This window comes from Ornithodoros turicata, unplaced genomic scaffold, assembly GCF_037126465.1.
Source record: "Ornithodoros turicata isolate Travis unplaced genomic scaffold, ASM3712646v1 Chromosome45, whole genome shotgun sequence".
Lineage (NCBI taxonomy): Eukaryota > Metazoa > Arthropoda > Arachnida > Ixodida > Argasidae > Ornithodoros > Ornithodoros turicata.
Window position 1 is genome coordinate 1,105,808 of NW_026999376.1, and position 27,804 is coordinate 1,133,611.

General features: G+C 46.7%; 1 protein-coding gene across 1 annotated transcript; it reads left to right on the top strand.

Moving 5' to 3' along the window:
- LOC135374172 (uncharacterized) lies at positions 1–27,759 on the top strand (the record flags this gene model as incomplete). The annotated part of the gene is made up of 5 exons (XM_064607184.1): positions 1–70; positions 3,284–3,408; positions 8,248–8,313; positions 13,607–13,714; positions 27,683–27,759. Coding segments are annotated over exons 1-5 (440 nt in total), but the record flags the coding sequence as incomplete, so codon positions are not given.
- Positions 27,760–27,804: the final 45 nt, after the last annotated feature.

Sequence of the window (27,804 nt, forward strand, 5' to 3'; positions counted from 1 at the left end):
AGCAATATGAATTTATTGCAAATCATCCCAGACATTCTGATGGAAAGCATGAAGTTATTACTCAGGCAAGGTAAGCATATCGTGACCTTGAATCCTAAAGAAGCACTCGAAAAATGACCCGCGCTTTCCGTGGAGACAAGTCTTGCGTTCGGCGGATACAAATAACGAAGGGACGTCTCGGACGAGAGGAACAGTTGGAATTACGATCAGACGCTGGTATTGGACGTTTTTGTTTTCTTCTGAAGGTGCAAAATGCGGTTGTGGGTACAGAGATCCGGTATAAAAATCATCGCAGTTGTTCGTGCGAACATGAGACAACTGATGTACGTTGGAAACTTTGAAGTTTATAAATACAAGATCCACAGACACCTTCGCAGCTGCCGTACTTCCAAAGCTCAAGGAAGTTACGTGAAAGCAAAATAACACGCGAGTTACTCCTCCACGGTCATGGCTAACAAATTGGCGGTTCCTCTTCTGATGCTCGGGTGGTGTCGTTGCACTCGCAGAAGGACCATGGTGCGATGGCATATCTGCTGATCACTTAATTTCTAAGGAATAATGCGGCTAATTTAAAACTTTGGAAACGCTTCTCTGAGCGAAGATGTCCACTTAATTCGCAACTTCTTAACATCATTGGCAACCCACAAACGGTCACACGCTGAACATGGTGATCCAAATCATTCTCTTACGAATTGCTCTTGGATCAGAAATCTGCTACCGCAATCGGCATGGAATTACCCCTAGATGCTCTAACCCTTCACTATGCACTAACGAGCTCGGGGCGTCCTTCATTCACTTCTCTTTGGGGATTTCCACGCAACGAAGCAAGAGGTCGCTGGCGCTGCTCAAGAGTCTTTCTAATACCCCCTGTCGCAAGGGCAGCGTTAGCCTCGGTTACGCTCAACCGCAGTTACCCGACCAAACCGCGGTTATCGTGAACCACGGTATGTTGCTGTCACACGCGCAGTGTGTGACATGTTAGCAGTGAGCATGTGATTGTGACACAAGCAGCAGGTATATCTTGATGAAAGAAATTATGAAAGACGAAAGTCACTGAAAAGCTTAGCCAGCTGTATGACTCGAACGCACATCTTGATTGCCAGTCCAGGGCTCTACCATTTGAGCTAAGCTGACACACCTCCCCAGCGACTTCCAAGGGTGCGTCATCTGAAGGGACACACCCACCACTCACTGTCCCTTCAGGTGACGCACCCTTGGAAGTTGGACCACCCTTTGGTACTTGGACCATAACAGAAGCGTTCCTGTACTGACGGTATAAAGTAAAAACAGCGTCGAACCTCGCTTATATGACACTCGTTATTCTGACATCCGCGCTTTATGACCACTTAGCTCAGGAACCATGAAAATGAGACCAATGAACCAATCAAAAATCCTCGTCGCTTACCTGACAATGAGCGAGACTTTTTGCACATCTAGGGGGGGGGGGGGGGGACTAACACATGCACCCGGAGAAGTATCCCTATATATTGTACCTCTATAGACACGGCTGTGTCCTACCCTGGATATTATGAACGCCGGTGGTTGACAAAGTGGTCCTTGTGACCTAACAAATGCATTGTGTTTTCGTATGACACGACGTTGAAGCAGCACGCATGGTTTCAGGCTGCGTCATGATCTTTGTGGCACCGGCGAATCAACTTAAAATGCCACTACGGACTAAATATTATGTGCTCAGAATCCAACCGATGTTATGTAACAGAAATTTTCTTGTCTCATTTTACATTCCTGCAAAATAGTTTGGCTCTACGAGACGCCAAAGTTAGAGAAACTTATTTTCTTTAGAACTGTGACGTCATGTTATGATCCGACGGAGCGCCCGGCTTTCACCTGGCAACGTTATTGCCCTTCGAGTATTCCGGGGCTCACTTTTTGCGCTCCGTTAGCGGAGCCCCACGTGACGTATCCTCAGACCGCTGCGACCTTCAAGCAAACACAAGGACGGGGAAGACAAATCTCCCTATCCTTCCCCTATTTCGACTAGCGTCAACATGACTTCTCCGACCACGTGAGCCTCCCCGAACGCCTGCGTCGTTGCGAGGAAACGAGCGCTCTTCGCAGAACTTTCACATCGCTGCAATTTGTCGGCAAGACATGACGTCACCTGCTCCTCGCGTCATCGAAACTGATGGAGGTCGACAGATCTTCAAAAATTGACAGAAATGCACAATGCTCGCAAACAGGATTGAAATGTCGCGTATAGTATCCTTGAGGTGCCTTCTTTTCGTGTACTAAATAACGTAAACGCCGTTTTCCGAGTACGGAGTGGCATTCTAGAGGTTCCGTATTGCAGCAAGTCGATAGGTAACGTGGCGCGATAGTTGAACAGCTTTGTCGCTTCTAAACCCAGTGGATCATTTTATACATGTGATAAGAAACGCTAAATATGTTCACTTTGCTAGTAAAATGACGGTAAAATGGCTCAGGACGACGTCTGGTGCGAAATAATCCTCAATTTGTCACACAACGGTGATTTATGTTCCTTGCCTTGGTGGCTCGCTGCTCACACTTTCTTTCTCTCTTTTTTTTTTTTTTTTTTAATGCTGACATGCCACCGACAACCTGAAGAGGGAGGCACATATGCCTGTCGGAAACAAGCAATGCGAGTGGCTTAATAAGGGAAGGGAAATAGTACGATAAAGCCATTACGTGTGTTTGAAGTTGTGCATCAGGGAAGCTGGTAGTCGCTCTCAGTCGCGTTACCTATCGTGAAGCATTTTTTCCATGCACTTGTAACCGAACGTGCTGACAACCAGCTTGCTCAGCCAGGCCGACTATACGCTTGGTACAACGGCCAGTGAGTTTCCGGGGCGCGATTTTCTCTGTGCAGCCGGGGCGATCATGCTCGCCCGTGTGCACAAAAACGTACCCTGAAAACAGAAACAACGTTACCTTCATGTGAGTAGGTACACTCGAGAGTTGTTTTGTTCAGCAGCAACATATCTTCGCCACACGTTTCTGTTTTCTTTTCGTCTAAAGTATCCATAAGAAGTGCCCTCTATCGGACGGTGGATGTGGGGGAGGCAAACATTGCTTCGAGCATCGCGCGTCGGAAATTTCCGGCACACGCTAAAAAAACTACAGGTGGTCGAAATTATCCGCAGTCCTACCCCCTGCCATTATCAGCATGTAGACACAGAGGTATGGGCACACTCACCTCAAGGACAAGGATTACGCAGCGAAAATGTTCACGGTAATTTCTCCCAAGCTGCACGGAGGTACGTTACACGGAGCTCTCAACATATATATACCGTTTCATTTCCAGCGTTATACGATGGAGAAAATAGGTCAATTGCTGCTTCCCGGAACACGTTCAGTGGATTTGAAAACCTTAGTGCATGCGTCTTCTCCAAGAAAGCGAGAGCGTTCCTCCCGGAGTTTAATTACACAGTAAGTCGCGATTCCTCATACATTATGCAGTGAATTCTAACTCGGTGTACATATTCCTTAGAACCAGGGCCTTTGAGAGGGTGGGGCACCTGGGGGTGGCGTTCGCGGGGCCTCGGCCACTTAAAGGCCCGCGGGACACTGAAGTCCTGCCGTAATCATGGAAAGAAGAAATACTAGGACTGTGTTATTGAGACGTGAGGATGGGGTACGGACATGACCTATCCCCTGGGCCCGTCATTTCTCTCGTCGGCCCTGCTTAGAACTATACGTTCTCGGGAACAAGAGTGTGTAACTAAACAGTCATCATAGCCGGTCCACTCTCACTTGACAAATTTCTTGCGTGACATCGAGCAGACCAGCTTCCTGCCCTTGTTCCCTTCATTCCGAAACATAGAAGGGAAAGATGAAAGTCACTGAAAAGGTTAGCCAGCTGTAGGGATCGAACCCACATCTTCTTTTCCAGAAGATGTGGGTTCGATCCCTACAGCTGGCTAACCTTTTCAGTGACTTTCATCTTTCATCGTTGATTTCTTAGGCAATTTGAGGCTTTGTGTGTATCTGTCCCCTCTATGTTGTTCCAGCCTCAGAACATCAGTTTATCTCTTATAGAAGGGAAGAAACGATCAAACTGTGAAACACGACTTACTTTTGCTAGTTCTAAGAAGTCGATCGTTCCTCGACTCATTTGGCAGATATTCGCCTCTCCAACTGGCTGCTCGACACCTAGCGGACCCCATCAGAAGCGCTCAATGAATGAGAGTAACAGCAGACGACAGGGATATTTCGCGCTGACCCGAAACTGCCAAAACTTCCCTTCGTGTGCGATGGAGTTTCCCGGCTTAGAAAACTCAAACAGCAACAGAACTGCTCAATTCCGCAGTGCAAAAGTTCTGCGGAGAAGAATATTCAACGTCGAGAAGGGGAAGAGGAAAAAGATACTGTTACAGGAGCTGCGTGAACGACAACAACGAAGACAGCAGGAAAGCACGGGCGATTTGTGTTATTTGTACAAGCTTTGAAACGTGTCTCGTGGAAGAAGGCACGAAGCAGGGCGATTTATTCATCGGCAATCATTCTTTTCTCCGCCATCTTGAGGACGACGCGAGCGCCTCTACAGGTAGTTGAAGAGGCGAATACCCCGTCCACTGTGGACAATGGACACCGTGGACTTGATCTTGCTTGCGCACTTCCCGCGGTGTTCCGCGCAGCCCTAATTCCAGCATCACCTATCTTGGATATCTCATTCCTTCGGCGCCGTAATTTAATTTACGTAATTTATGTGGGAAACCTCTGATACAAAACGTGCGCCTCCACAAGCAAGTCTCTGTTTGCACAACGACGTCAACTGGGATGCCTGGGGTTTTCTGTTTGCTGTGTTTCTCTTTGCTCTGTCCCTTTTCCATGCAAGGATCAGTGTAATGAATCCTGCTTCATTCATCACAGAACCGATCAGCAACGCGAAATATTCGAACGGTGTCCTATCAAGCCTGGTTTTAGCTCCTTCACATGGGGATACCAGAGACGTCCATCACAACAGGGGGTAGCTGGAGAACTAATAACTGTTTAGAAAGGGGGAGCGGGAACCTAATTTAATTTGTGGGGCCTGTCTATACCCGGAGCTCAATCCATTTTTGTAGTTTGCGGCGAAGAACCGGTCAAAATGCAGCTCGGTATTATAAGAGGCTACCCAAACTGATATTTCCCACGTTATTCACTGGTCGCAGCATATTGGGGAAACTGGAGTGGTTCGAACTGAAACAGAAATTGTTTTGGATTGAAATTGGTTTGGTAGCGGCGTACCAAAACCAACGTCGCCTGGATGTAGATAGGCATGTCTGGAACACGCAGAACTATAGAAATGGCTGCTAGAACAACTGATTAGCTGGGATAACGGCAGGACCGCTTTCCGGTACACAGACGGCTGCTGGTATATCAACTTTTATGCACGTAACATGAGCAGATGGAATCGTGAACGGGCAAAGATGTATGTACAGGGAGTTGCGTGAGAGAGTAACCCCACATTATTAAAAAATATACGTGAGATAAAAATGAGAACCTTCTGCATGACACATGTGAAGGAAACTAAGGTTCTGAAGTGGGGTAATTGATATATCATGGTATGAAAACACAAGGAAGCAGCAGATAAAGCCAGAAGGATCACAACAATACAACGGCGTACTAACAGGTTTTTATTGATAACATCTTTTTATATAACCAAGACGTGCGTTGACGTCAGCCTTCAGCAGTGCATGGCATCCATTGCGACGTACTTCATTTTTAGAAAGAGTATTTCTTCTTCTTTCAAGTAAATAGACGGGGTGCTGATACTGCTCCTTTCCTGTTTTCTTTTGTTAGAATGGCCTGGTAGATCTTCCTCTCGATCTGTTTTGGGAATGTGGCTTCGATAACGGTGTTCCTAAAAGCCGGATCGTGTCCACACGTTCTACAGTGTACCTGAAAGTGATCTGACGGGGTATTACATTTCACTGAAGTGACATGCTCTCTTAGCCTATCATTTACACATCTGCCTGTCTGAGCGATATAAACTCTACCACATGAGAGTGAAATGCAATACACTCTCTGCTACACTCTCTGATTACAGTCGACCATAGCTCGGCGCAATCATGATCGCATTGCCTTATCAAAGCCTGATGATCGTGATCATGAGTGCGATCACGAAGCACTGGGAAGGCTGTCGCGATCATGATCGCGCCGAGCTATGCAGTCGACCCACTAGTTCTTATGTTTCACCTGGCACCGCCGTTTTTCTTCTTCTTCTTCTTCTTGTCTCGTTGTTTAAAATGGAGCAGAGGCCAAAGCTTCTTGGGCGCCGTAAAACCCACTGGGACCCCATTCCCCTCACCTACTTACTACTCCCTACTTGAGATAATGCGTTAACGTGTGCACATAGAGCAACGATACCGGTCTGCCTCTTTGTCTTTCTCTCCTGTTCTCATTTTTACCTTTCATCTTCTTTAGAACGCTCCGAGCTACTTCATCTAAAAGCCTGTCCGGGTATCCCCCTTTCTTTACCTTGCTGACCTTCTCTTTAAAACTGCAATCGACAGTGTGCGTGCATAATCCTGCTATTCGCAAGTTTCGTAGACGCAGGCGCCGCGTCGCGGCCAAAATGAAAAGCGTCACAGAGATTATCGCGGGCGCCTTCCCTGTTTGGTGGGAAGTTGCGTAATCCATGTACGTGCGTTTATCGTGTCTGTCACTTTGCGCGCTCGTTGTTCCTGTTATTTTGACCACGATGGGCAAACGATTTCAAAGCAATCGATCATCTCTCGGACAGCCATATTGCATTTCTAGGCGCGCCACCTATAGGGCGCGGAACCTGCGTATAACCTCAGCACTCGGCGCATTCAAAAACCGTAAAGAGAGCGATTGTCACCTCAGCCCTCAGAGCGGTCATAGAACAGGGGTTCATAGGGGTGAACATGCATAATCTGTAAATATCTGCCTGCAAAACACAGCTACAATCAGGGAGCAACTGCTCCTATGCCCTCCAGCTTCCCGTCTCTACATGCATGACGTAGCACACCAGAGTAGAGTAGCCAGCACATGTAAGCTCACATTTGAAAATTCGTCTGTTTCCGTCCTGTTTCCTGATGGAGTGACGTCTACTGCCGTCATTTTTTTTCATTGAATCCCCGAGAGAGTGGAAGCGACTCTAGAGGCTGTTCAGATCAAAGTCTCCTCTTTCGCAGGATACAGCTCATGTATGATCACTGTTGTGTATGCGAGATCGCGTGTCGTGAAACTCGCCGTAGCGAAAAACAGCAACAACAAAAATAAATACCAATGTCGTTCTTATTCCACAATGAAAGCGCAGATTCCCACATTCTCCCGCGTATGGAAACATGCGAAACCGAGTAGCCGATCCGGAGATTCTCCTAATGTTGCCAACACGCCGCTGTCCGTTGTGTAACGTCACAATTCTGGTAAGCTCAGATAGGGCCCATGTGTCTGCTCCCCAATAGCATATTCAAGAACTACTTTATCTACATACATGTGAGAGCGTCTGGCAGCTATACGGGTGGCGATTTCGACAGAAAATGTTAACAACACTTTTTCGTTCGTTATACATTTTCATGACCAGAAAACCGATTTTGCAAGGTGGTAACAGGTTTTTATGAATGAAGAATAAAAATAGGCTTATAAAGTCATTTAAACCCGATAGGTTTAACGGAGCACAAGTCACGTCATTGAGAGAATGGTATCCACGCAGGCAAGCTAGTGCGCTAACCCTATATGACGATAACCTGCCTGTATGTGTCTTTGCCTATCGCTCAGGATATCATCGTGAAGACACGGCATGTTCGCATGAAATGTTTACCAAGCATACTTAAAAAGATATGTACCGAGCACAGTGTCGACCAGAGAGTGCCGTAGAGTGGAAAAATTCGTTCTAGCTTAAGACGAAAAAATCTGGTGTTGCTCACTCTTCAAACTGTTGCGCACTACAAACGGCGGTAATAAAGATGTCGCATGTTGATTGACCCATGTGTCTCAACCTTTGGCCTCTGTTTCTTTGAATTTGTGGTATATTTTATAATAGGCCTCCGTGTGCGGATATTGATACCTCTATTATTATTGATTTTATTCATTTATTTAGATATACTACAAACCTCATAAAGGGTTAATGTAGGGTGGGCCACAACATTTCACTCAAAATGACGCTCAACAATTCGTAGGATATAAAATAGTATAAAATAGTAGTATATCAGTAGTATTGTTTGGGATCCCATTTGGTTTCAGCTTCGCAAGTAGCGGACTTACGTCCGATAGAGTGTAACGCTGAAGGATGCAGACAGCTAAATTCTCTTTCCTTAGGACACCGGAAACATTCTGCTATATGAAGCACTGGCTGGCATCTTGGCAGTTCAACCGTTCTTAGACGTAAGTGCATCGTTTTAGCGCTAATCACTCACTGATACGGGCCGTATCACTCGTCAGTGATACTGATACTGAACTGGCCCGTCTTTCCAGCGTGTGGAATGACATCGTAGGCTCCCTATGACTTCGTACAACAAGAGTGTAGAGCGGTCAGCTTCTGTTCACTTGCGTTTTTGCAGTGCATAAGCCCGGGGTGGCCAATGTTATGCGTCTTAAATTGCCGAAGTAGTAACACTTTGCGAGTAGGTAATCATGTCCCGGTTATCTCCATATTGTTAGTTACACTAATCATGGAACCGGTACTTTGGTGCCACTACTGATAAGCATTTTGTTGTGCGGGATTCCGGCCAACAGGGTAAGTATGTCAACGACTATCACCTAGATTGTAGAGTTAGAGAGATAGTGCTTCCAGTTGACGCCATCTAGTCATCTAGTCTATACAAGATTCGATCCCTAATCGACGTGAAACGTCCATTACGAGCCCTGAGCGGGTCGCAATCGTTGACACGCATCCGCAAGTGCCCACAACGCCCGCACATGAGCCGCATTCCCCACATCCCTTTTTTTGATCTGACGCGTCACCCGTTACGAGAGGAAACACAGGATTGAGCTCTGAGTACTGCACATGGCTCTGCCTTGAATGTTTGTTGCGTCCGTTCACCTCACATTTTATCCTCTTTACTTTAATTGATGACCAAATTTTCTGATGATTACGGCTCCGATGTTGTGCACCTTTTGTAGACGTCCGTTCATAGTTCTAAGGTTATGCAAGCTGCAACTGACCTGCCAATCGGCGCACCACATACCTTATATCGTTGCCAACTTATTCGGCAAGAGCACTTGTCCCGCAATAAGTTTCGTCGGGTGCAGCAGCAGAAATGAAACATCAAGGTTTCCGTACATTGCTTCGCTGTTGTTGAGAATTTGTGCAACGTACGAAAACCCCAGTGTCTGCAGCCACTTGGTACGTCCCATATTACGTGACATTATGAACCGATTGTCTGCGAAATGTTTCTTTCGTTGCGCTTTCGAGGCCATTGTTTGCCCCAGGTAGCATAACACTGTACATGTTCCAAAAGTACGTTTATTCCTCAGAAAGTTTGACGTACGTGTCTTGTGGGCTGCATAAGACTAGATTGGCCAGAATATGAATGAGTTGCATTTCACACAAGCCACGTAGTTCTTAACGATGTGCCCGCTTTGGTCAATAGCAGTGCAGAACTTTTCCCACGCGATTGACTTTCCAGCTGTTTTTTTTTTTTTTCTCGCAGTATACTCACTGCTGAGTCACGTCTTTGAAACACATTCGATGTTAACGCCTGCCATTTTCCGCAACGCGTTCCGCTTGGCGTCAGTTGAAAACACTTGTTCTCCACATCGAAAGAACAGCACGACTGATGAAGTACCATATGTAACAGCAGGGGTGTAGTAGAGATATTAAATGATTCGGAAGCATTAGTGCGAGGGGAGCTGTCTCAGGTTCGGTTTTGAAATTGGCTATTCCGTCGCTGGAAATCTAGTGGGCGACTGATAAGTCTTTTCTCCCCTATTTAGGAATTATCTTACCCATGTGCAACCCGCTACACGCACGACATCGGGAATTGGGACCCGCCAGAAAGTCGAGGTTATCCGCGCTGGTGCCCGCGTCGCCCGCGCGCAGCCCCAAGCTGTTCAGAGGATATGGTTCAGATAATATATGAGGATTCTCGGCTTCTCAGCGGATATATTGGAATCGGAAATGTCTGGCGACTTCAGGTTATCTTGGTGATTCAATAAACAAAAAACAAAAATAAGCGATGGACTAGCTGCTGCATGACGAACGATGTGCAAAGATCGAAAGGCACTTAAAAAAGAAATGAAAACAGGACAGGTCCGTCGTGTTGTCTTCTTCTGTTATGCGTTTGCTATCCAGATGAAAACTCATACCGGGGATAGGTAACTTACGAATTACCTGTTATCGTCATGTTGGGGTTTCATGCCGTGGACAGTCTGTGCGTGTGGCTCCAACACTACCGAGAGAGCATCAGTCAGAAATCCAGTTCGCTCCAGTCAGCGAGAGAATAGAGTGGTACACCACTTTGTCATCACACACCTCGTGCTGCTCGGGCAACTTATTATTAAAAGACAACTAATCTGAAACTAAAGGATTTGCGCTAGACGCAAAAGATGCAGCCCAACCTGCTAATTTGGCATTAATTAAAATTAATTGACTTTTTACTTTGTGACTTGAGAGCCAAAGTGTCAATGGATAAGCCATGGAGCAAGTTGAGACATTTTCGACTAAGGTGTCCTCAACGCGGTACCCGTTGCAGGTACCCTTTACATGTTTCTTTCTTCCTGTCAAAAAAGTGACTGCTCGCTCGCCCGTCTAGCGCGCGCGTCGCTCTTGGAACGCCCTCACCACGCGTTTGCTAGAGCAACGATACCCACCTAATCTCTACATGGTTCACTTTGGGCGTGCCAATCAACTACGCCAAGCCAAGGCAATGGGAGATTATCGCGTAGACATTGATTAGACCTCGCGACCTCCTTGATGGCCACAAAACTAACGACAAGATACAAATGGAAGGTCTTGTTCCCACAACCGACGAGGTCTTACCTCTAGCAAATGCGTGAGGGCGTTTGCTAGAGTGATGGCGTGTGATTTGGCGTAGAGTGAGTCAGGGCGTTTGCTAATAGCGAATTCAGCTGGTCGTTTTTGTGCAGAAAAAGTTGCACTGGCTTGAGCGTGCATGTTCTGCTGGTCGGTTCAGGGCAACACGAAACATGTTCTGCTAGTCGTTCGCGTACAGCGTGCGCTCGCGAGCACTGAATCCGTGCAGCGTAGGCCGCACCGAGAATACTGGCGGTGCGGACTGGAACGCGAGCTCTGAAGTTCCGCTTTCCGCTACTTCTCACCTTCCTTTCCATGGTTTGGTTTACACTTGCTCAACATGGCCGCCATGTAACCGGAAGACCTACTGCAGATGTTGGATGCTTTGGATGAGTCAAGTTCGTCGAGTTCAGACAGGTCAAGCAGTAGCAGTGGTCACACCTTACCTTATGCTGAGGCGTTCCACTGAATCGTGCGGTGCGTGTGTGTGTGTGTGTGTGTGTGTGTGTGTGTGTCTGTGTGTGTGTGTGTGTGTGTGTGTGTGTGTGTGTGTGTGTGTGTGTGTGTGTGTGTGTGTGTGTGTGTGTGTGTGTGTGTGTGTGTGTGTGTGTCCACGTGCGAAGCGTACGAAGGCGGAGAACTATACGTCGTGGACACTGTTTCGCCCTGCTCGGACGATGACCTCTCGAACTGGGACGATATGAATGTCGGCTGTGAATGTGGATTCTCGCATCGTCGTGCATCTTATGTTGAAAGTGGTTATTAAAGTGGTTGTCCTGCGGCCGCGACCCCATCTTGTACATCAGTTGCATGAGTTTTTCGTCAACACTGGCACTATCTATAGCATGATCTGCTTTGCGGATCGGTGTAAGCAGCACTGGCGCAGTTTTCCTGCAAGAGCCGTACACCGGCGCACTACACTGCCATGCACTCAAACGACCGGCTGACTTCGAGCTATAAGAGCGACGCGCGCTAAGTGCGCAAGCAAGCAGTCACGTGGTATACTCTTTTGACTTTGACTGACTCTTTTTTTTTTTTTTTTTTTGCAGGAAAAAAGAAACCCGTCAAGGGTACCGCGTTGAGGGCATCTTATTTGAAACTGTTTCAACTTACTCTACGACCTGTCCATTGACAAACTGTCTCTCAGAACACCAATCAAGAAGTTAGTAAATTGATTTTAATGAATTAGCTAATTACTGTAATTTCACGCCTATAAGCCACACCGCAGGTAAGCCGCAGGCCCCGTGTTTAGGAAAATTTCGAGAATTTTCCGGCTGACAAGCCGCACTCGAAGATAAGCCGCGGGCAATACGACGCAACTGATTTCCGCGGTAAACCAACGATGCAGATGCAAAATCAATAGTGACTCTTGTAAGGTGCCAACGAGGAAGACAAGAGGGCGGGGCCACGAGCAAGAAAGAAGATGAGGCGGTTTTAGCGTTGGGTTCCTTCGGGAAGGAACATTACAACTTCAATGCAGGAAAATTGGATATCACTTAGTGGACAGAAGACCCTGCGGGTCGTCCGACAAAGGAGGCCGTACAGAAGGCCAGAAACCCTGTGGTCCACATTCCGGGGTCGGCATGGTGTACAACAAAGGAGATCAGTTCTGGTGTTCTACTAAGATCGGATTGTGCCAGTGTTGTTTTTCGGTTTGCCTTTCGTGCACCGACGGGCCTTCCAGAAGACAGGAATCACCGTCACCCTTTTCTTAAAGCTGCATGGGGGAAGGCACCAGGAAGGTCAGTCTACTCGAATGTGGATGTGCCCCTGTCACGCATTGTTCGTGCGTTGGCAGGGCGGTGCTGTTCAGCGACAGTGTTGGCCCTTCCGTTTAAACCGGGTTTGCGGAAAATACCAGAGAAAAATAGCCATCAGATAAGCCGCAGGGGGCACGTGAAAAAAAAAAAAAGGAAATACGCACATAAGCCGGGGCTAATACGCGTGAAATTACTAGAATACATACATACATACATACATACATACGTACATACATACATACATACATACATACATACATACATACATTTACTTTAAGGACCCTCGATGAGGGTATTACTCGATGAGGGAATAAGCGAAAAGTACTGATTATCAGCTTCGGCGAATCTTAACAGCATGCATGGTTTATTCACAAATATAGCTTCCTCTTCTTCTTTGTTTTTCTTTTTTTTTTGTGATTTGGCGACCGTTAAGTTGGATAGTTTGTATGCAATGACCCCAGAACAGAAAATGTACTCAAATGTGTGTGAAAACATGTAAACAAAGCGTGTGACATAGCTACCTTTTCCTATCGTGAACATACACGGCAATCAGCTCATTGTCGGACACTGTCGCCAACATGGTGTCCCCCATGCAGATCATCTTCCGATTTTTTCATGGGTGATGCTGCGTGCACGACCACCATGCAGAAGGCTCTAGCACAAACTTCACCACATACCGCTGGATTTCGCGAAGCGCAAACATTACGCTGTTTTATTGCGACTCTTTACATTTGGCCGCGTAAGAGCGCTTTAAGCGCAAGAGCATTCTATTTTCGTTTTCAGTCGTTGGGTATTGCAGTAGCTCCATTCTTGTGACGTCGGCCTCAGGCCTCACTGGAACAGATCTTGCTATACCCGTGATATTTTATCGCCATGCGTTTACTTACTCTTTACTTAATTACTTCGTTACATATGATGATGATATGTTTATTTTTCCTTTCAGGTCTACAAGAAGTTTCTCGGTGGTTCAAGGTCCCACATAGATGACCGCGCCTCCTTAGCATCTTCGCCTTACAGACCATTACAAATGGCATTCATCTCATATGCTGAGGTACTGCGAAACACCACACCACAACAGTAACACCAGCCATTTATTTCTGCCGTACAGAGGCACCCTTAACTGCATCACGCAACTTCTCACGAGCATGGGGAGCCAATTGTAGTCGCAGAGAGCCAGTGTTGTACCCGTTACCGAAATATGGTATCGCGATACCGATACCCGTTACTTGAGTAAAAAGTATCGAAATACCGATATCGATACTTCTTTTTTAAAGTAACGAAGTACCGCTACCGTTACTAAAAAAAGTAACGCGATACTTTGGGCGATACTTTTGTTTGAAATACGGATATGGCGCAACACGGAAATATGCTTACGTGAACAGTTTTGCAGTGAAAAGACAGCATATTTCATATGTAGCTCGGAAACGTTATGCTTGACTTTTATCAATAGCTGGTTCTTGAAATTGTCTCCTGCCATCCTTGCAAGCCGTGGTGTCTCCGGCAACTGACAGAGGCCAGTGTGACAATTAAGTTAGTGTCAGGCCCACACAAACCATGGAGTCCAATGACCCAGGAATCCTTCCGAAGATAACAATGCCACAGTATATGTGAGCGTGACTCAGTGCGACACGGCAGCTTAGCAGTGGAATCCAGAGCGCACTGTCAAAATCTTGACCTCTGTTCGTTGACCTCAACTCTTTTGTTGAACACAGCGTGGTTATTTCCTTCAGTTTCAAAGAAAAACGGTGAACACGTGTTTGGTATAATTTCATAATTCTGGTTACGGAGCACGTAGGCGTGTCCACGAGCTTCTTGTCGAGGGCAATAACAATGAATAAGAGTAAGAAATATGGTCGGTGAAGTAAGGGTGGGGCACTAAAAAGTATCGGTATCGGTAACGATGCGTTACCATAAATTTGTAACGAAAATACTTTTCCGATACCCACTTAAGAAAGTATCGCGATACGCACTCCGATACCGAAAAAGTATCGATTACTGTAACGGCGTTACTTGTAACGGCGATACGTACAGCACTGCAGAGAGCCTGCGTTTCAAATCACCTGCAGCAACTGGCTGAATGCCGACTCTATGTCAAGACGTAGCAACGCAGGGGTGCGGGGTAATAACATTGTTTTACATTACGACAATACGTAATTTCGTGACACTGAACGAAAATGCGTAATATAATACGCACTACTAATACCGTATTTAAAGACCCTGGTAACACGAGAAATACATATTACCTTAGAACTTCCCTTCAGAAAACACCAAAGCACATGCACATTTATATACATTTACATACATTTTCTGTGGGGTTGCACAGGAAATGGTATTTACACGGAATTTAGCTTTGACAACATTTTTCTTGAAGGGGGAAAAAGAGAACAACTGGTTTCCACGTGCTCGTCTGTTTGGTCTGAGCTAGTCGTCTGGTTTGCTATGAAAGTCGTTTTTCCGGAGCAGATTAATATAAGTTGCTGTCATACCTTAAACATGGAGATTTCACTGCGACCCACCACGAGCAAGGTATCATATAGAATCGTCCGTCTTTCCATACGTGGGAAGAACGCCTTCTTTTATGTGACTCAACCAACAGTTTTGAGCTGTTAACAAAGACCATGGCCTTCTTGAGACCTAAAAATGATATCGGCCTTATGGTTTGTGATAAAGCCCAAGGGGAAAGTGAAACAGTTCAAAGGTGACAATGACATGGATCTGGTTTGAAGGGCCAGGTTGCCTTTGTTACTAGTGCACACCAGAGCTGAGTCATACGGGACCGATGGTCAGACAAAAGGCCAAAGACTTTTACTGTCTTACGGTGTAGTACAGATCACGAAGGCTGAGATGGGGGCTTCGTATTCTTTGGTGGGGAGCTGTGGTACTCCTGCATACCTGTTGTGTGATCTACCTCTTTCAGGTTACTTCCGCGAGGTATACAGGCAATGTCTGGCACACTGGACGCTGTAAATGACCGGCGACGTTCGCCTCACGACTTTGTATGGGCCGAAAGGTACCCCGGTAGCTCCTGAGGCAGCCCCAGCAGCCCTTGGGGTAACCCCAGAGAGACCCTAGATCACCCTGCGGTAAGCCCTAAAGACACCAGTTCTTTAGGGTAACATCAAGAATGACTGGGGTTATCTCAGATTTTTTTTTCAACACAGCTGAAATATCCAGGTGATGCAGAATTGTATTTTCCGACTAGTAGACTCGTACGTCATACTGCTCACACTCGAACACAATAATGACCCTGCTCCTTCAGGATCGGCGAAGCCAATACGGGCTGCCCTACCACTGAATAAAGATTTCAGACAAATTCTCCGCAAGCAGTTATGATCACGAAGGGTATAATATCATGCAAGCACAGACTGTTGCTTGAGAAAGAGGGGTTCGGGGCTGACCAGGACATCTATAAGTTTCATTAGACCTTTGTCACGGGATTGCTCTGCATGGAGGTCATGCATGGAGGTTGTCAATGAATCATACTGCGGTGGATCTGTTGAGCTTGCCACTGAAGCTCACGGGATGTGATAGAAATGACTATGACAGCGCATCCGCATCTTGGTATTTGAGGCCATCCCGATATTTTGCATGAAAATCTGTCCTCGGTACTGTAGGGGCCAACGACTCCCGGAGGGAGATTTGAGGCTGGCTAACTAACGCAGAGCGCGTGACCGTCAGTAATAACCGCGAAATGCCATCCGTACACTTGGGGTAAGAGCTTCGCAACTGTTCATACGACAACCAAGCATTATAATCTGTGCTGCCGTACACTCTTAAAAATGAACTTCACCATGTAGCGTGCTCCTAGCACAAGGAAGCATTCTGAGTCGAATAAGCTTTAGTGTGGTGATGGCGTGCCTGAAATCAATAATTCATCGAAAGGTGGCGTTCTCCGTGTATGCAGATGACGACGATGATGGGCATGTTATCGACAAGGCTAATTCGATACGGCTGACTCTAAAGGTGCGAATAAGGGCTTGGGAATATCAGATCTTATGATCTTATGAAAGCGATGAAACCAAATATGAATATAAAGGCCAGGACCGGGATGCGCATGTAGGATATCATGTCCTGTATGACTCACTTCAATAATAGCTCTAGGTCGACGTCGGGTTCGTGGTAATGGTCTGGTGACCTAGCTCGTGCAGCCGGCTTCTGTCCTGGTGCAGAGGACCCGGCGGCGCTCGACGCCTTTTTGCCTTTTCGAGCTCGGGTTCTCCGGGCGTTACGTGAGCGCCTACCCATCTTCGCGCGAGATCCTCGTTTCTGATCTTCGTCTTCTTTGCGTTTTCATGTTTTTTATCTTCCTCTTCTATGTTTCTTGGTATATTTGAGGCGTCGGCTATGTCGTTGCGTTGGAAAACTGCCACGCAAGGCAAAGTCGGCACCTTTCTCCAGCCAGGAAATTCTGTCCCATGTATATCAATGGGATAGGTCACAGAGATACGGAGATGCATATATTTTTTTCCAAAAGAAATCCGTGGGACATTCATGTAGCCACCACAAGTGCTTCCTACGAACGTCCATTTTATGGACGTATACAGGAGATACGGATGTAAGCAGGAGGTCTCCGGGACGCTCCATGCATCGCCAGCCAATGTTGTTACGTTTCATTTTTTACACGTCCTTGTACTCTTTGTAGTAGAATAACTAGCGTGTTTCATTAAGCCATTCTTAACCTCTGCCACAGTAGCCAGTCGTTTTATTTTCTGTTCCTTCGTTTCCTCTGTTTATCGCTCTGCCTCGTTTCTTGTGTATGTCGTGACGGTAGATGAGCATAGCGTTTCCAAAAATAAAAAAAAATACGGAGAAGTCTACTGACCATTAAGTCGAAAAGTTTCAGAATGGAAGTGGTTCTCACTTTCAAACAGAAAACAGGCATCAACATGGTTAATTTTTCTCGCGAGCTTTCACACATTCGGAAGCAGTGATGGCCACTAACTAGTTCTACAGTGGTTTAACTAGTAGCTCAACTACTTTTTAGGGGAGGTAGTTAAAACTACTACTTTAACTACTGCAATGTATTCTACATCTCTAACTACTTAACGTTGTCCATCAACAGCAGTCCCATTCTATAGTGTTCTTAGACACCAAAATATGAATCACAAGCAGTGATAAAAGTGAAGATTTAGTACATGCACGGCATAATTGCTCTGCACCTCCGTTCTCATCAAACAAGTAGCTCAACGTGACAGTCGGAAGCACAATCGTGCCGGAAAGCTTGCGGCAAAATCGGGAGTAGTTGGCGCCTGCAGTAACCTAACTACTGTAGTTAACTACTCGAAATAGCAGTTTAACTAGTAGTTGCACACTACATTTCTGCAAGTAGTTTATAACTACTTTTTAACTACAATCAGGTAGTTCAACTAGTAGTTTAACTACATGTAGTTAACTGCTGGCCATCACTGTTCGGATGCCCTGTCCGCCGGTGGCTCAAAATGAAGGGTGATATGTCTAAGTTTAATTCCATTGCGCCCCGCATTGACTGAAGATGCGGGAAATGGGAAGTAAGTAACCGTATTGATACGCTCAACCAGCAGGGCTAGTTTGAACGTTGAACCTTGTGAAATGTCCAACTCAATACGTCGTTACATCCAACACTTTCCCGCAGATGATGCACACTGTTCGGAACAGACAACGTATCTGGCAGTCTATCTAACTATAAACTTGGGCCGGGTCCCATAGCTTTATGCAAGTAGGAGCAACAAAGCAGCAGCGGTGCAGCAGCAGCAGCAACACTGCAACATATGGCAGCAGAGCAGTTTTCTGCTGCCGCGGCTCTGCTGCTAGAGGAGTTCCATAGCTTCGTTTTGAATTAGCGGCAGCAGCGGCGTAGGAGATCCAAAACGTGTTAGCAACTACGGCATTGTTTACGTTTCGAACATTCTGAACGCGTACGCAAGCCTTTTAGTACACACACGTAGGAATGCATTTCTACGTGAAAGGCTGAAGTGTGTGGGATATACTATTATGGATCTGTACCTCACAAATGGACTGTGAAATGATTGCGGCGGTGGTCTGAGCCTCATATTACCTAATTGACTCTTCGTTGATATGTGTGAAGTCTCGTGACATTCAACGTAGGTTCGTCCTTTCGCACTGCTTTGCAGAACAGACTCTACTGTGGTTCTACGGATACTTCTACGGGATTTTGCCGTACAAAACATCGCCTCGTTACTAGTATTCGATATCTTGATTGATTGTGACTGTCAGATGCGTACGTTGCTGCCAGTGAAATAAGGCTGTCTAACGAAAACAAATGCCTCTTCTGAGTCATCACTGGTTTCTGCCTGTTTTCATAAGGTAACGAGTTCATTGTCTATTTCTACCGAACCCTTTCCAGGGTCGGTTTCATTTACAACAACCTAGCTCGCAAGTCGTCGATCCCCACAGGAAATGTGGTTGGCATGCTTTTCACGCAGGATGGCCGTGGAAGTAATTTGCTTGTACGGTATCAGGTCACGGGTTATAAAGTACTTACCCGAAAACAAGCGAACATGTCACCTGCAACTCTGGCACAACATAGTTTCACGCACTTTATGTCGAACACTTTATTAGCTGCAAATAGTAAAATTAATTAACTGAATTATGTCCTGAAAGCGCACTTCATGCGGTATCGATGGTTGAACACTCACTCCAAACTACTGGTAATCACAAGCGTGGTAAGTTGGTAAGTTCTTGAGAAAAAAATCACAAAACAACCAGACACAAACCCTCAGCCGTCACCGTCCTGCTAACCCTAAACACCATCGGACGAAAACAATACCAACGATCCTCCTGATTGGCTTGCGAGACCGGCTGCCCACGCTGCAGAGCAACAGAGCAGCACAGCAACCAAAAATTCGGATACGGGAGCAGCAGGGAATTTCTGCAGCTCGGCAGCGCTGCTGCTCTCGCCCAGAGCTATGGGACCGCTCGTGTCGCTGCAGCTCTGCTGCTGCTGCTCAAATCGAGGCTATGGGACTTAACTCAACTGGTGCACTTGCTGCCATGGAGGAAGGAAAGACAGGAGGAGCCCTATTGCTCTGAGAAGTGAAGCCGAAATTGGGGGCCACTCCAGTGACATCACCTCTCGCCTTCCGGTTTCGGTTACATACATCTGTACGGGAGCCCCCAACGCATAGTTTCGGAATACTTGGTGAGGCGTGGTGGTAGCGCGCCGAAGTGGCCCCCAAAGTGCCGTGTGCAAAGCGACCTCATTGGGCTATTCAGGTAACGTGGCCCTCTCCCGGCTCCAAAGACGCTACAGCTCACCTCCTATCCCCACGTCACTTGCCCCACGCTTCTCTCGTCTGTTGAAGAGCCGTTGGGGCGCCTCCTTTATTTCTTTCCTCCATGCTTGCTGCGAACAGCCGCCATCTTGGTTCGCTATGTCAATCGGTAGAACCGACTCAGAGCGTGGTCGTTTGAGCGAAATCACACGTCCTATACGACTAATGCGCATGATCAGACGCGCGACACTCAGGTCGAGCGTTTCATAAGGGCTTAAATGTCCCTGGTTCCTCTAATGCAACGGAATTGTGGCAGGACAAGTCAAAAACACACTGTTTGATAGGAAGACACATCTCTGCTGTAGTTCTGTCCCCTTTATCATCTGTTATGTTCTGCATGGCCACTGCTTTTTGTTTTCTTTATTGCATGCCACAACTTTGTATTACGAAAAATGCTTTGCACGCTCTGGAATTTTCCCCACGTAACCACTAACCTCCTTATCTTTCCGAATGCCTACCAAGTTCAGCCTGTTGTCCCGTTTCGTCCCCGTGTACGTGAACGTACCATTTCTGTAACCGATCTGAAGCCAAGATCACTTCGTTCACATAATCCCCTCCACACTCTAACAAAGTGGCCATTCACGCCGGCCGTAGAAGCCCATACGGACACTTTCTCCCCTCCGTGCTGTTGACCCACAATTTGCATGAACCTTAATTTAAACACGTCACACCTAAGCCTTTAAATACCATGCCAATGATGAGGACGGTGCCCAGAAGAAGAACAGTGTCTGTTCGAAATATCGGCGGCCCCAGTCCTGAGGCAACTGCCTTCGTACTTCTCTACCGGTTCGCTGGATTTCTACCCATCTAGGTGCTTTGCAGTTTGAGTTGCTGAGGCGTCCGTCCGTCATCGTCACGAATGTCTTTTGCTACCTTGTACTCTAGGAGCGGGTTGTAAATTTTTGGTTCGTACACTGCGGTCTTAATAAAGGCTTGTGAGGGATCTTTGACATTGGTAGTTGATATATCGGATAATGCTTCATTATTGCGCGGACCCACCGTTGGCGTTATCACAGAATTATTGGCGCAATATAGCCTTGCAAATGTAGGCAACCTATACTGGTCCAATATGGAGCCTGGTTGCACCTCCCACATTGGTCCCATATTGGCAACCCATATGCGGACAAGATTGCCAACCTGACAGCTCACACTGGTTCAATATCGTTCCAATATTGGCGTGCTGCTTGGGGCTCGATGTCAGCTCAGCACACATCCTAACACAGGTGGTTACCGATGCTACCCGCATCCGTGAATGGCACTCTACTCTACTAGATTTGATATTCGTCTCCGAATCTTTATCCCATCGGGTTATCCCTACGGGTTATCTTCGTGAATAGGGCTCGGGATTTTATGAAAAAAAAAAATTCCGAAATGTGCATACAAATACGCGGCGCCAAGCATCTCTAAAAATATGCAGAAAAAATGCATACACGCATGAAAAAGCATGAAAAAAATATGCATGATGCCGGGCATGTTGCTCGAGAACCTGTTGTGTCCCTTGAGACTGTATAAGAATCGAAATTTTTACAAAAACTCTGTACAAATGAAAATGCACACTCAGGTATTCCTCATTGGACAGTGACAGTCTCTGCCACCATAGCCTATTTTGGTTTGAAAAAGTGCACGCACGCACGCACACACGCACGCACGCACGCACGCACGCACACACACACACACATGTTCTTTTTTCTTAGGATGATTTAAAACTTCCTGACTCAAAATATACACAGCAAGCTATTGATAATTCTTGCACACAAGGCTCATCCTTACCCCTTAGTCGCGGCTGTGTTAACGGCTTACCACCATCTGTACGAAGCATTCCACAGGCTGGTTCTCAAGTGGGTTCCATCCCATTGTGGTGTCGTGGGGAATGAGCCACTGGAGCAGGTCTCTCGTATCGGAAGCAGACGAATATTGCGCTGCTGACAGAAGACCACTCTTCAACGCCCCGTGGTGCCCCTGGATTCTCGCCAAAGGGCAGCCAACGTCCCCACTATCTATGCAGAGAGGAGTTGATCCCACGCATGCCATTTCCGCATGCCACGAAACACCTCTCGTCATAGCTGCAATTTCATCGAATGGGGCTCGATGTTGCTTTTACAGCACGTGGCGTTACCGCTTGAGGCAAATTGACTCTCCGGGATGCCGTCACTGCGGTGTTCTACAGGATCCTGAGGCACATTCTTCATTGTTCACACTACCAACCTTCCCGAATCACGCTCCCCGGGAATCTCATACCCAAAAAAGCACTGATTACAGGTCCACATGATCCACATCGCGCGCAATCGTGATTAGGCAGCGATTATGATCGCCCTCAGGTGCGGATAAAGCGAGTCACGGCGACAGAGCCCAAGCAGCACAATGTACTGAAAGTCGAGTGCAATAGGGGTGGACGGGTAGGTGGAAGGCCTTGAACAGACTTGTGAAGCTAAAGAACATTGATAAAACACATACCGGCCACCCCTATTGCACTCGACTTTCAGTACATTGTGCTGCTTGGGAGATAGACAACGCAGACACTTGTCCCGCGTTCGTGAACATGATTCCACACTTCAAGGAAGGTTGGCGCAGGCGCAGTGGCTTCCTTTCACCCTCGCCTTCTCGGTACTCGCACTGCCGGTTCAGGGCTAGCAAGATGGCGGCGATGACAGCGGCCCGCACGAAGAAATCAACATTGACAAACGCCGAAACAGATGCAATCCCATTTGTATTAATATGCATTTCTTTCAAGTAGACATCCTGGACGAGCGTTTTCTTTTAATTGGAAACTTCAGATGGTATATTGCAAAGCTTCCACCAGACGGCTGCGAATAAAAAGCAAGATCACGAACGTGAGATGCGGACGGTACGGCGTGCCCAGTGGGATTGTGCCGACCAGAAATGCGGCCCGATCTACACTCTAAGAAAAAAAGGAGTAAAACGGGGAGTAATTGCAGCTTCTACTCCTGTAGTCTGCAATTAATCCCCATTTTAGTCCCCTAACCGAACATTTAGTCCCGACATTTACTCTCCAGGACTGCAAATTGTCACTAAACTTCGCGAATGGTCTCCTAAATGCGACAGTCTACGTAAATATGCGCCTTTGGTCAATTTGAACGACATAAGGCTGAATAACTCAGACAACGTAGCAATTTTCCAGCCACACAGAGTAAGAAACAGTTAGCGCATCTTTCTTCGCAAATTGTGCCCTAGTATGGCGCAAGATTTTATATCACTCGATATATCACCGTTGACGGTTTACTTCAAAGTATTCTCATGCATGCGCACCAATTATGTACCTGGGACACTTACAACAGCGCGTGAAATGCGGTCTTCACTCTGTGACACTCATTTACTCCCGAAAGGGACTATTTTTTGTGGCAATGCAATTACTCCCGAAAAGGAGTAAAAGTACTCCTTTTTTTCTTAGAGTGTAGGCGACAGTGCGTTTTGGGTATGAGTCAGCTGGTCTATCGCCCCTTTCTACCGCTCAAAATTGCTTGGTCCCTGATCAATTCCAGAAAACAACGCTATGCCCTCAAAGCTCGTAGAGCTTTTTGCACACAACAGGACTTTGAGCGTTACCGCAAGTGGGCTCATTATTTCATTGCCCACGTACATCACCACCAGCGATGGGGGTAGAGTATCGTCCCTGGAGGTGACACTCCCCATTCATCACTCCAAAATAAAGTTAATAAATGTTGTTGTTTGTTTTCCTGTTTTGAGAGTTTAGAAGGCCGTGTACCGCGAAAAGGTGTGATATGTCGCTAGATGTTAGTCGAGCGAGTTAGTCAGCTACGGGTCATGATTCACGGAACACGATAGTATCGTATATCGTCACCGGAGCGACACCGTTGCAGCGAACGGGAGCAGGTAGATTTGCAGACAGGTGACTGGGTATTCCATGCACTTCTCAGTATGTGTTTTCCACTCCCGTTCACTACTACACTCTTAAACAAATGGTGTACTTTAGCTCCTTTCCTTGCCACATATATAACACCCTTTTGGAGAGTACAAGTACTCTCAAAAGGGTGTCTCCTCACTCCCTCCAGGGAGTAGCATAACACCTTTCTCCCTACTGGAGAGTAATATTACTCTCCGGCAGGGAGAAAGGTGTTATGCTACTCCTTTGAGGGAGTGAGGAGACACCCTTTTGAGAGTACTTGTACTCTCCAAAAGGGTGTTATATATGTGGCAAGGAAAGGAGCTAAAGTACACCCTTTTTTTAAGAGCGTAGAGTGTCTCACCGATGCAGACATACGTCACTCTAATGTTTCGTAAGCTTTGACGGGATCTGTACTTGCCTCATCTACGCCATGTACAAGCAGCTCTTCCTTGCGCTGTTCTTTGCCTCCGAGAACGGCGCCCACAGACTGCAAATACTTTGATTCCCTTATTTTTATGAAGCAGAACTCGGACACTCGTGGCGCAGTCTGTTTAGAGAAGTTGATGCTAGGTACTGGAGGTGCTTTCCCGAATCCACTGTTTGCCTAGCACGAAGCTGCCTAAAAGCAGCGTAGTAGTTTAGACGTGTAGCTGGAACACTGGTTTGGTGCCTATGACCTGCTTTTGAAACAACGTAAGCAACACGACGGCAAATGTTTCAAAAACAAATTCGAATAGCTCCGCCAATATTGCATAATATGCAACCGACATATTATATGAAGATCAGGAAGGAGTATGCCGAAACAGTGTAGAATAGCGTCGTTGTTGTTGGTACACTCTCAGAAAAAAGGGTGGAGCAGTTATACCTTTTAAGAGGTAATATTTGTCGCATATGTTATGTTGTGCCTAAAGGGTTGCAATGTTCTACCTGCTACCTCACTCTCTCCCACGAATGATAGGGTTACCACTTCTGATTCGGTGAGCGAGGGGGGCGTACGCCTTTTTGTAGCAATTTGGATATATGATAATTGCTTTTATCGCCCTTTTACACCCTTTATCAGACGCTGTGTTGACCTATGTGGTAGTTATCGAAGTTACCACCTTTTCCCATCCTTTTTTTTTTTCGAGAGAGAGTAGTGTGTGGAGAAACTTTACGGTATCCGTAAGAAGGCGTTAATATGCATTAACAATATGCATTTTGCATGAACTCCCGTGTCCTAATTATCAGTCTTGCTTGGTGGAAAGCTTGTCGGTACTCCTTTTTCCTGACAGTTATACCATGGCCGCCTAAGTGTCACAAAAATATAATCAAGAAAACGTACGCCTCGCGTTCCCAACAAATCAGTGCAGAGAACGATGTTACACGAGATGATAGTTGGCTGGAAGCCTCATATGCGGCTCCATTTAAGAGCATGTAACTACACTCTTAAAAATGAACTTCACCCCATAGCACGCTCCTAACCAATCATCCACTCGAATGATATCGTTATCTGCCCTGATTCGTTGAAAACGGGAGGTGCACGCCATTTTTGTGACACTTATGCTGTTCATAATTGTCACAAAAAAAGGCGTACGCCTCCCGTTTTCAACAAATCAGTGTTGATAACGATATCATTCGAGACTATGGTTGGCGAGGAGCGTGCTATGCGGTGAAGTTCATTTTTAAGAGTGTAAAGTACACTCTTAAAAATGAACTTCACCGCATAGCACGCTCCTAGCCAACCATAATCTCAAACGATGATATCGTTATCTGCCCTAGCTGATTTGTTGAAAACGGGGGGCGTACGCCTTTTTTGTGACAATTATGAACAGCATAAGTGTCACAGAAGACGCGTACATCCCCCGTTTTCAACAAATCCGGGCAGATAACGATATCATTTGAGATGATGGTTGGCTAAGAGCGTGCTATGTGGTGAAGTTGATTTTTAAGAGTGTAGATGCGTAAAGAGTAGTCCCACTCAAACGGAGGTCTGTCTGCAGGAAAAGAGTTAAGTGAAAGTCCAAATCCCAACCGTTAACTGGCCACCAATGAAGTGCACATGCCTTTCGTGTGGATTCGAATCCAGATTTAAATCGACCCCACAGCACTAACAGTGACAGTGCACGAAGCGCCGCAGCACGCTTTCCACACGGTACACTCTTAAAAATGAACTTCACCGCATAACACGCTCCTAGCCAACCATCACCTCAAATGATATCGTTGTCTGACCTGATTTGTCGAAAACGGAGGGCGTACGCCCTTTCTGTGACAATTATGAACAGCATAAGTGTCACAAAAATGGCGTACGCCTCCCGTTTTCAACAAATCAGGGCAGATAGCGATATCATTCAAGATGATGGTTGGCTAGGAGCGTGCTATGCGGTGAAGTTCATTTTTAAGAGCGTATAGTACAGTCGGGGTCTGACAACACTTTGATACTTTTTGCTCGAGTAATTTGCATTCTGTCGATGATCACAGGCTCCAAACAGGTAACAGGTGGATGAAGTTGATACGGGATTCCTTTTTCAACCGTTCCTTCATAGTTTGCACGCCGTCAAAATACGACCCCCAGCGATTCCTAGGAAATGGCATTGCATTGACGCAAAAAGTTGCACTGTGCACTGGGCAGTGCACCGTAGATGTGGGTAATGCCTGGTTCACACTGTTGCATTTTCATGCGTTACGGATGCGGCGCGACACGGTTGTCATGACAACGAAGCACGACACTCCGAAAAGCACACGCACCGCAAGAGTTGAGCTCGGCCGAAGTCCATGCGGTATGGGCTACCTGCGGAGATGCAGCTGACCAATGAGCGAACGCGCAAGCGCATCACTGCTGTGCTGTCGCGTGTTTTTCCAACATGGCTGCCTCCGGTGAAAGCACGTTGGCAAAACCAGAAGCTCTAATTTCAGAGGTCGAGAAATACCCGTGGCTCTACGACCCACGCCGAGCCGAGTACAGAGATTCATTCAGAGATTCGCCGACCACATCACGTTGCCCGTTCATGGCTGCCTGTGGAATGGAGACGTAGGAGTGGAGACGTGATTGGTCAACCACAAGCGTTTGACGTATCAAGAACGCATATGTCTGAACAGCGTGTCGTACGACAGCCGCCTCCGCACTGGATCCGCACCGTAACCGCAACGGAGAGAAGTTGTAGTGTGAACCACGCATTATGTGCAATTTCGCGACGCGTTCCTGCGCGAACGGCAGGAACGTTGTAAACCTTCTCTCAGCAATGAATGATGCGGGGTTCGCAGCATCGAATGATGCGCGTCCAACGCGTCATGATAAATCAGCCTGACATGGATCGTCCTGCACAGAAAGTCCTGTATATACTGTAAAACCGCAACTCCATCCACTTGAGCGTCTCGACCAGCTTTGTTCACGGGATGTTACACGCATTGTGTTCGTTGAAATAGATGAAATGCAATTAGGCAATTGGAGGCTTGGTATGTATTTGACCCTTCTTTGTTGTTCCAGCCTCAGAACATCAGTTCTTTCATGTTCAACAGCTGCCGCCCGCATCGATCCCGTCGTATGAATGTGTGTATGAGTTAGCAAAAAATGTAAGAGTGAAAGGAGGATGAGTGAGAGAGAGCGTCTGGTTTGTCCCTTCAGATGACGCATCCTAGAAGTCGCTGAGGAGGCGTGTTAGCTTAGCTCAATTGGTTGAGCCATGGGCCGGTAATCCAGAAGACGTGGGTTTCAGTCCTAGAGCTGGCTAACCTTTTCAGTGACTTTCATCTTTCATGGTTAATTTCGGCAATTGAGGCTTTGTATGTATTTGTGCCTTATTTGTTGTTCCAGCTTCAGAACATCAGTTCTTTCATGTTCAGATTAAATGCACTGAGCATGAAATCACCTAGTGGACTTATCTGGCTCGTGACTTTTTCCTTGCAGAGCATGTGTGAAATGGTCGCTGCTCCTCACGGTGATGAAAGCAACTTTTCGCCTTCGCGTTTGTCACTATCCAGCAGGTAGGAAGTTCTTTCGTCGTACAACGTCATTCGAGAAACATTTCG